Source organism: Bidens hawaiensis, unplaced genomic scaffold (assembly GCF_021521415.1).
Source record: "Bidens hawaiensis isolate Kalapana, Puna unplaced genomic scaffold, B.hawaiensis_p1.1 tig00023079_1, whole genome shotgun sequence".
Lineage (NCBI taxonomy): Eukaryota > Viridiplantae > Streptophyta > Magnoliopsida > Asterales > Asteraceae > Bidens > Bidens hawaiensis.
Genome location: NW_027493616.1, coordinates 327,856 through 338,808, shown reverse-complemented (window position 1 = coordinate 338,808; position 10,953 = coordinate 327,856). Strand labels below are relative to the sequence as shown.

Below are 10,953 nucleotides of genomic sequence, written 5' to 3'. Positions count from 1 at the left end.
CTAGACGGGAACTAAACTCGGAACAATGTAATATGATGTAAATTAATGTAGTGATGTTTTCTTTATAAGCAATGCTGTTGATATCAGATGTGTCTGTTGCATCCCGTTTACGTTTCCGCTGCGGTTACGGGGTCACATGAACGAGAGATAACAAGGCTAATAAAATTGGTCCAATACGAAGGTAATAACATGGTTGTCGTAACCGACAACTCGAGACACAAAATCGCACATGTTGGTGATGTACGGGTCAATCGAGTAAACAAGGGGAGTTTATGTTTAATCATGTATACCATGTTCCAGGTATGAAAAATAATTTACTCTCGGTCCCTCAAATTACGTCTACGGGTCGGTACGTTCTATTTTGTCTGAATGATGTCAAGATACTCAATAAGTTCGAGATCTCGTCCAAAGACAAAACAAAATGAAGATAAATGAGACAATGTATGTTCTTTACCGGGAACGACTTATGTCTAGTAAACCGAGACATTCAAAGCATCGATCTTTGGCACTAGTGTCCCGGTTACGTTTATTATGACTAGCTTGCCTTAGTGGTCAACGTCTAGACAAATGTGGTGTGCGTCGGTTGCCAATTTGGCAAAGCTTCCTAACTTAAAATTTTAATGTTCTAAATTTCTTTTGAAGACAAACAAGTATGAAAAATATGGGTTGCGGAAGAAAAGATGGAATATTATTCTGCTTCACTATTTTCTCATGGATTTTCATGTCCTTGCTGTTAAAAAAAAAATGGTATATGCATTTGAAATGGGTGTACGAGTTATTATATATACCATGAGACCATGACCAATTCCCTAGTTAGTCCTATATATGTGACCCACTATCAAAAATGAATTGCAATAGCTAAATAAAGGTGTGTCTTATCCATTAGCGATAGACATCCAAGAAGTGTGAACCCTTAAAAAAGCTAGTGCAATGCCTAATTGAAAATGAACTGAATTATTGATTGGGTCATAAGACCCTAGCAACAGGGGCCCAAACTTATGAATTTGTTGATCTTGTAGCATTTGAATGACAATAACTTGGAGTTCACATCAACTACACTTTTCTTTAGACCCTTTCTTTCACACCAAATGCAGAGGAGATCTTCCATTCAAAAGCTTGAGTCATCATGCCACGAAGCGCATGGAGCTTATTCATTCTGATGTGTTCAATGTGATGAAACAAGCTACGATAAAAGGTACGAGATACATGATTACATTCATTGACGATTCTTATAGATACCTTGGGTATACTTTATGAAGGCAAAGTCAGAACCGTTTATGAAATTCAAAGAGTTTAAAAGCGTGGCGAAAATGAAGACCAAGATCAATATCGAGTGGTTCCGATCCAACAATGGGGGTGGGTATACATTATTAATAGAGTTTGATAACTATCTCAAAAGAATCCAAGATTTTCTCCCAATTAACTTTCCCGAATTCCCCACAACAAAACAGGGTCTACAAATGAAAGAATGAATCGAAACCTAATCGAGCTCGCGGGTGGTATGATTCACGACAAAAGTGTGTTGGTTCATAATTAGAGTTTGATATCTTTCCCAATTCTAGTTAGCTTGTTCCTTAAGTTAGTATTTTGCATATATAAAGGGCTTGCTAGGTTTATTATTATTGCATCTCTTCTATTCATTTTCATTCATTAGAGAAAGAGTCTGTCATACATCTGAGCAACATCGATCGTGTCTTGGGACTTGGATTTGATTACCGAATTCACTTGTTTAAACGTAACATGACAATATGCAATATGTAAATTCACTTGTTATACCCAAGTGGTTTGATAAAGAAAGCCATTTGTCGCACCCTGATTCGTTGAGGTTATTAAGGATGATAAATTCACTAGCTTTCTATGGTAAGGATGCATTCCTCCGACTAGGATTGGTGTAATGGTGTTAAACTTTAGAGAATGTTGAGGATGGGACCCAGGGTGGCTGCCTAACAGGATCCCTAGAAGACAGAAATTTTCATTTCCAAATCTCCTCTAGTTTCATCTCCACCAGTTATCATCTATCTCCCACATGGACTCTTGGCCCACCTCACCATCTCTCCTTCATTTTCATATCTCTATATAACTTTCTGATGCATTTTCTTTTGTTCATGGTCACCTCTGATCATTCTAATACATGTTCATATTAACTTCTATTACAAAAACAGTTTAGAGTGTTTATAACATGAGTGACCCTTCAGCTTCATACATCCACATGGTATGATGGTAACAAGAACAAATAAACATATATGATACATAATATTTTGTATTTCTCATACCATATATGATAACATAACATGTTTTTGATTTAGGTACAACATATGATTGAGAAGTGTTTGATCTTCCGGATGAGCAAAGAAGAGTGCATGGAAGCCCTTTCTAAGCATGCAAACATCAAACCAGTCATCACTTCAACCGGTTAGTTTTTTATTAGTATCATTATCACCCCAATCTACTGATCACTTGAATGCAAGCATGCATGTGCTTGCACAAACACATCATATCTCCATGTTTACTTATTTTGATCTTCTTTTCGGTGTGAAATTAAAGTTTTGTCTTTTCCATACGCACACGATTTTAATCATAAAAAATGCTAATGATATAAGTGACAACGTACTTTAACTCGAGTTTCTTGAACTTTTAGTACTATTTGGTATATGAACATAATCATGATCATGGGTACTTTGGTGTGAGTGTTCATGTGTTTTCTTATTGTTACATGATCACAATCATCACTCATGTCACATTAATAACTTAACACGGTACTGTTTCAAAGCTTGTACTGCTAGAGGTGGCAACATTATGGTAAGGTTTTAAAACAGTTCAGAGAGAAACACGGTATTGTTACGCGGTACTAAAATTACCTTTCATGTGTTGTTCCCTTTTTTTGCTAGAAGTTTATATGACTAAAGTTATCAAACTCGTTCATAAGTAAATAAGTCGAAATTATCATAAGCCCATGTTGGTAACTATAATGATTATAACTAATATCATTATGCAGTGTGGAATGAGTTAAAGAAAGAGAACAAGGAGTTCTTTGATTCGTACACTCAGTCTCAGTCTTCAAGTGGATCAAACAGGATGTCAGAAGCCGAAACTAGCGAATTGATTCAAAAAATAATATCCGACAATGAATCAAACAACTCTGATAAAGATGACCGTAATTAACTTTCACTTCAACTGTTATATTAATTCTAGTACTATTATGTGTATGTATGGTTAGTACCATGTATTATTGGTAGTGTTACCTTCCTGATCGAAGTGAAATGACTAGATTGCCCTTGGACAATGATTGGGTTGTTCATGAAATGACATACGGGTATTTTAGTAAATTCAGGCTAGGGGTGGGGAATATTGAATCTTAGTGTATCAAATTTGCTGGGAAGTAGTCACTATCCAATGCAGAGCTTCAGCATATAATATGTGTAACATTGGACATGTGATGTGAGGATTGTCCCTTTTTTGTTCTTATGTTTATATATAATAAATGAAGCTAAAGTTGTTGGTCCATCAATTGTCTATGTCATAGTTTATACTTTGTTTACTTTAACATTAGATCGAAAATATCTCTCATCCGCTCATTGATGATTGTTCGGATTTGTCCCGAATAGTCAGTTCACAGATGAGTGCATGCTTTAGGTCTTTCTAATATTAGATCTTAGCTAGTTCTTTAAGATTATCCCATTTGGAGTGTAATGAGTGTTGATGTAATCCCCAATCAAAAGTTGATTTTATATATCCATGCCTTGTTCAAGATGGATAAATTAATATCATCCCGGATGATATCTAAAAGGGGGTGTTTGTAACACCATAAGCAAATTTTGGTAGTCATGTCCAATGGAGATGTTTGTTAACAAGAAATGTCAGCATCAATTACCAACATACCTACGTTTATTCCATTTCGTTTAGTCGCACAACGGATAATACAAGGGATTAGAAAAGGGATTACAACGGATAATACTAATTGATAATACAAGGGATTAGAAAAGGGTTCAAATCTTGTGTTAGAAATCATTGATTTTTTTTTTTTATTATTTTGTTAATTTTGAATCTATTGATAATCAATTGTAGGGTGCATGTAAAGACTTGTGTAATCAAAGTAGTTTTAGTAATACATACAAAATAGCCTAAATATTTTTTAAAAATTCAAAACCATGTTATCTGATTTTGGTGGTAAGGCAATTGGATGAGGCCAGGTTTGTGTGGTAGAATTTTGATGGTGTTTTTGCATATTTGTCATGATATGATATATGGACCGACATTTGGCATCAGCTAGTATTATTATTGGCCTTGCTAAAACCTAGAACGTCTGGTAGTGATAGCTTTTAGTTACCAACGCTACAAATTTATTAAACTTCAATTATTCATCTTTGTTATTTTATTAATTTTATATTGTGTAAGAAAGTCAGGAACTATGAATTTTAATGTTTTTTTTTTGTAATTTTATATTGTGTAACAAAAGTCAGGAAATATATATCTTGATATAATTTTTTGATGTTCAAATCTACATATATTATTAGTGTACGCCTAATATATGAATTATGTATTCATAATCAACATTTTATTGTTCACACTCTTAGTTTACATCAGTTTAGTGTCATATACTTATGAGATTATTTTCTCATTAATAAAGTTAATTATATCTTGTCATGGATTTTATTAAATACTTATTAGTTATTTTTTTAAATATTTGTCTCTCTACTGATATATAAGGTTTAATAGCTATTTCTAACGTCTTTTAAAATAACTATTTCCACATGTTTCTACAGATATTTCATTAAATATATTTTGAACAACTATTCCTATATTTTTTTCCGTCGATTTCACTACGACATAGCTATACTGTAGCAAAATTTGTTCCTAGCTAAATCGTGACATATTTGTGACAATTATCTCTGTAGAAGCACACTTGGTAATTTGGGAGTAATGCAAGTAATGTATCTATCTTTTGGTAAAGATATTAACAATAATGTTAATTAAATGGAAAGCAATATAAGCTAAATATAAGTCTATTAATACCATATCAAACTAAAAAATGATAGAAAGATTAAAGAAGTGGTAAGAACCCGAAATGTTTTATTTGGGCATTAATTTTAAGTTAAAAGTTAAAAAATGAATCATAGAATCGTTACTGTCCCATAATATGTGTGTTATTTCTATGCATTTAGCCTTCTTTTTTTGATTTAATAAAAAAAATATTAGAAAGATTAAAAGAAGTGATAATTAGAATCCGAAATGATTTTTTTAACAGCATCAGAAATGATTGTACCAACAACCTTAATTAATATCAGCATATATATGTCACATGTGATATTAATTAAGTTTGGTTTGAGCCATTTTCAGTGTCTTATTCAATTTTTTCAAATACAGTTATGATTTTCCTTAAAGTATGATGTCTCCCCTCATTTTTTCGAAAAATTCAATGCAAGATGTTAAAATGTATTTCGTATTTTGATCAATATTTATATCAGTTATCAAAAAAGATTGCATTTTCACTTCTTGTTTGTTCTCACTATGATATGAATTTTTGGCACTTCAAATTTTATGAGATTGTTCAGTTTTAAATAACTGGTTACATAAGTACCAACAACCTTAATTAAAATTTTTAAGTTTGGTTTTAGGGGTTCGTCGACGCATAAATGTTGAATAATCTATGGACAATGGGTGTAATGATGTAATGTGACGTTTCAATAGTGCACGTACATCATGTGAACTTCCTTCACACACTAACACCGCCACTTTAGTTTCGAATAACACAGCGCAACAAATTACTTGGTTGGTGCCTATGTGACTATATATGTTCACTGAAACCTTCCTTCAATTACTCACAAAGGACATGAACCTAATCTATTGGTGTGACATCTCATTTAATTAAGTTCAACATTGCAATATATATTAGTTCATACTTGTAGAAACCTAATCTATATATAGGTGGTTGTACACTTGCACTTTCAACATACCATACAATTAATTATTGCTCATACGTACGTTTATCGCCTTTCTAAATGGTGGCTCGTGTATACTAGTTGCCGGACAGGTTTCATGTGAATGGAATGAAGCACTAATATAACCATTGCATAGGACGTCGATATTAACATACCCATGTGCATCATGGCATATTGGCTAAGCGTGAAAGGACACAATCGTTATTGGTCCAGCGTTGTTAATATTAAAACTTTTTATAAAATTGATGTTAGATCCACAATCAAGTATGCAAATAAAAACTGATTATAGGATCATAAGTTATAATTGGGTTGGAAATTTTCAAAATTTTGGGTATATATTCTTTTTGCTAAAGAAAGACCAACCACATATCAACCCAGCTCCTAGCTTTCAGTCCTTTCCTCCACCTCTCAAATCACAATAAAACAAACCTTTGAGTCTTTGACACAATTTATTAGATTAAATACAACAAAAAAGCTAGGGTTTTGTGTTTGTTTTGATTGATGTGAGATCTTGATTACAATGATAACTTTGTATCTAATATTTTGATTTTTTTAGAGATTAATTGTCAAAATCGTCCATGATGTTTGATTACTTTTGCAACTTTCGTCCAAGTAGTTTATTTTTTGCAATTGGACCTTTGTGATTTCCTAGTTGTTGCCATTGTCATCTAAATCGTTAACTTTGTTTTTTTTAATCATTAACTCAAGGGTAGATGTAGATCTGTCTTTTTAGATTGCTTAATATTTTATTAATTTTTAAATGGAGTAAACTACCAAACCGTCCCTCAAGTTTGGTCACATTTATGACTTTCGTTTAAATTAAATAGGTTTTTAAACGATTATACCCGACCTCAGTTCATCGTCTTCATCAGGTTACTATTTTTTAAATATAAATGTTTGTTCTTCAATTTATAATTGTAGATATATAAAACTTCAAAAACACAAAAACTATAAAAAAAAGTAGAAAAGAAAAAGCCCAGGTGGAACGGAAGCGTGCTAGAAAAATGGAGAGTTGTATATATTAATTGTGGTTTTTAAGGCCAAGGGGAATTTGAAATTTGAAATTTTGATTTTTCAAAATATTATTGTCTTCTTCAATTTCTTTATTAAGTTGAACAAAAGGTTTATCTTAATCTTATAATTATTTGTACCCAGTCTCGTGTATCACACGGGCTTATAAACTAGTTTTAAATATATATAATCGTATATTTCTTATCTTTATTCTGATTATTAAAAAATTAATAAAAACTATCGCAACTTGTTATTACACATATGACAATTAAATATACGTAATGACAAATACACTCATGTAATATGGCATATTACATATCTAGCATTATGAATATATGTGTCTTTCAGTCTTTGGAAAAGCTCGAAAGCTTAGGGGGGAGGGGTGGTTATCACTCATCACACACCCCACCCAATCAAATGATGCTACATCACAAACCCTAAATCCATCACATGTGATGGTTTTTTACTAGGGGTGGTGGTGTGTGATGGAATTTTTTTTGTTTTTGTTTAATTTTTTTTCAAGATTAAATGTTACAAAGATAAATAAATAAAAACCGACAAAAAAATGGTTGATATAGGCCTCATCACGTTTCCGCCAACTTAGCCAACTTTTATATAATTTTTATAGCATTCAAAAGTTCAAGGTTTAATTCGTAAATTATTCTAAATTCTGTTTAAAAGAAATGTGAAAGTTAAGGAGTTAAATGTGTAAATTGTATTTAAAATATAAGGAAAATTGGAAATAAATAATCCCAACTTTTACCTTTTGGCCGATAATAATCTCAATTCTTAAAATCACTACCAATGGTCCCAACTTTTACCTATTTTTGTGTCAATGGCCCCCCGTTAAATATACTTAACGGCGTTAGATTTTAAATGACGTGGAATATGATTTGTCAATTACGTGGCATTTCTTACTTTTTTTATATACTTTAACCATGTTACGTGGCAATATCCCCCTTTTAAACATTTACCCTAAGTTTGATTATAATCTGACTTCTCAGTTTTTAGTGTTCATCTCGAAATTGAAGGTACGTTACTCTATACTTTGATTTTGAACCTTTAATCATAGCTAGTTTGAAAGTAACCCAGATTACACTTGTAATATTCAGGGTAACTGTTATGTTGCTGAAGCCCATTTGAACCCAGATGTAGCCCAACCCAGTAGCATAGAAGCCCAACATAGTGGCCCAAGCAAAACACCTTTGAACCTCAACCAATCACCAGAAAATAAGACCAGATACACAAAGGCATCTGCTTGTAGACTTCCAATATCACCCACCAAAGAACTTCCCATAATAGGATTTACAAAGAGTAGTGCTATGAGACTTCTCACAACACCACAAGACAAAGTAGTAATTTCAAAGGGTGTTTCTTATGGATCTGAGTCATCTGAGGATGGATCAGATAGTGATGATGAAGACTGGATAGCATCTGGGTCAGACAATGATGATGAGGAGTGGAGAGCATCTGTTGCTTCCTTAAAGGTTAATAGGGAAAAAAAATTGTCAAAGAAAGATTTGGTTGCACATTTATTAAAAGGAACTTATGTTAATTCACCTAGTGACAAATTAATTTAAGAGCAAACAAGTGATGCTAGTAGCTATGAGGACTCTGAGGGGATGTTAATTCACCTGGAGAGAGTGAAGAAGATGACATAAGAGGCAATAAAAATAGGAAAAGTGTTCCGGTGGTAAGTGAGAATACAGATTGGAGTAAGTGGATTTGGGTTGTTGATACAAGGTTCCCCACAAGGGATGCTTTCAAAAAAGCTATAAGAAATTATGCAGTTTATAATGGTAGGAATGTTGCGATTTTGGTAAGTAACAATAATAGACATGGAAGATTAGGTGTTACTTGTGTTAAAGGGTGTCCATTCAAGGTATATCTTTCATTTCATGTTAAAAAGGCTTGCTACATGGTTAAAAGTGCAAACAATGAACACACTTGTCCGAGAAATATGATAAAGAACAGACAGCTTACCGTTGACTTTATCGCTGGCCAGTACTTGCCAATATTTAAAGCGAATCCACACTGGAAAGCAAAAGAAATCCAAGAAGCAGTTAAAGAAAAATTCAAGGTTATCATAAGTAACTGGATGGCTTATAAGGCAAAAAGTTCTGCCCACATGAAACTTCATGGGTCAATGAAGGAACATTATAGTAAGTTGGGTTCATACGTAGAAGCACTAAAAGAAGTAAATCCTACTTCAACTTTTGAACTTGTAACTGTCACAGCACAGTTCTATAAAATGGATTCCGATGATGAAGTTTTCTTTAGAATATTTGTGTGTTTTGATCCAATTAAGAAGGGTTTTTAGCGGGTTGTAGAAGACTTTTATGTCTTGACGGTTGTTTTCTAAAAACATTTCTTGGAGGCATGTTGTTGGCTGCAATAGGTAGGGACGCCAATGATCAAATGTACCCAGTAGCATGGGCAGTTGTAGAAGGTGAAAACAATGACAGTTGGACATGGTTTATGAATGAACTGAAGAAGTGTTTAGGAGTAGACGATGATGGGAAGGGTTGGACACTTGTATCTGACCAACAGAAGGTATGTTAGACTAATTTATTCTCATTTTAGTTAACTATTATTAACTTTTTTTTTGTAATTGTGTTTAGGGATTAGTTAATGCTGTTACTGAGATTTGGAATAATGCTGAGCACAGAAATTGTGCTAGGCATATCTATGCAAATTGGCATAAAAAGTTCAAGGGTGATGATCTAAAGGAATTATTCTGGAGAGCTGCTAGATCTTATTCGGTGTCTGATTACAATAAGGCAATTGTTGAGATGAGGGAATTGAATGCTGATGCAGCTGAAGCATTCATCATCCAGAACCCAAAATGTTTCTGTCGATGCTTTCTTAACACTGAAACCAAGGCTGATGTCATAGTCAACAACATGGTAGAGACTTTTAATGGGTATATCCTTCATTATAGATCGAAGCATATAATCAACATGTTGGAGGATATCAGGGTGTCTGTTATGACCAGGTTAGTTAACAAGCAAAATGAAATGGCTCATAAAAATGTGTTTGTGTGCCCTAGGATTCAACTAAAGCTTAATAAAGACAAGGACAGGGCTTTCAAATGTAGTGTATTTCCTTCAAGTCCGACTTTGTTTCAAGTGAAGAACTTTAGTGATTTGTCTGTTGATTTGAACAATAGAACATGCACATGTAGAAAATGGGAGCTAACTGGTATTCCATACTACCATGTATGTGCAGTAGCAGGTTTTTTGAAAATGAATGTTGAGGAGCTTGTTCATAGTTGTCTCACCAAAGAAATGTATCTCAAGTCCTATCAGTTTACAATTCCTCCATTGCCTCCAGAAAAATATTGGCCAGTTGTTGAGCTTCCTCTAAACCCTCCACCAATAAAAATTGGTCCTGGAAGACCTAAGAAAAACAGAAGAAGGATCCTCATGAACTCCCTAAGAAACCTGGAAAACTAAGTAGGCATGGTCTTTTAATCGCTTGCCAAAACTGTTTTGAAAAAGGACATAATAAGGCATCATGTACTGCAAGTCCAGCTGAAACAAGCAATCAAGTAAAAAGGAAAAGGGGAAGGCCAAGAAAGACACCTGCTGCACAAGCATCACAAAGTGTACCACAATCTACTCAACCCTCCAAACAGTCTACTCAAGGACAAAAGTCAAGGGGAAGACCAAAGAAGTATGCTAAAACCACCCAAGAAAGTCAACTTGCATCTTGAAAGTGTTCTTATGTATTTTTAAGCTGAATGGTTGTCTTTTGTTTAACTTTGAATGTTTGTCTTTTGCTTGAACTGGAATATGACGGTTTGCTGTTTTGTTAGTACTCGAATGTTTTAGGTTTTACAAGTTGAATGTAATCAGACTTGGATGGTAATGTATGTTGTCTTTGTTTATGTTTGGATGTTACTTTGTTTATTTGTCTTTTGTATGTCTATGCAACCTTGGTATTGGATGGTATATGTTGAAAGTTGCAATGGTAAAACAATAAATAAGTTCTAGTTAAATTA

At 33.5% G+C, this 10,953-nt stretch overlaps 2 protein-coding genes across 3 annotated transcripts; both read left to right on the top strand.

Moving 5' to 3' along the window:
- The first annotated feature begins 1,498 nt into the window (after positions 1 to 1,498).
- LOC143566932 (uncharacterized) lies at positions 1,499 to 3,576 on the top strand. 2 transcript variants are annotated; one of them, XM_077053484.1, is made up of 3 exons: positions 1,499 to 2,212; positions 2,307 to 2,412; positions 2,996 to 3,576. In XM_077053484.1, the coding sequence occupies exons 1-3, from the start codon at positions 2,180 to 2,182 to the stop codon at positions 3,160 to 3,162; spliced, it is 306 nt and encodes a 101-aa protein (XP_076909599.1). In that variant the 5' UTR covers positions 1,499 to 2,179; the 3' UTR covers positions 3,163 to 3,576. The 2 variants fall into 2 exon arrangements, with proteins under 2 accessions (XP_076909599.1, XP_076909600.1); XM_077053485.1 differs by having other exon boundaries at positions 1,499 to 2,220.
- A 5,334-nt stretch (positions 3,577 to 8,910) lies between these two features.
- LOC143566939 (uncharacterized) lies at positions 8,911 to 10,405 on the top strand. Its single transcript, XM_077053489.1, has 3 exons — positions 8,911 to 9,262; positions 9,328 to 9,503; positions 9,572 to 10,405. The coding sequence occupies exons 1-3, from the start codon at positions 8,911 to 8,913 to the stop codon at positions 10,403 to 10,405; spliced, it is 1,362 nt and encodes a 453-aa protein (XP_076909604.1).
- The last annotated feature ends 548 nt before the right edge of the window (positions 10,406 to 10,953 follow it).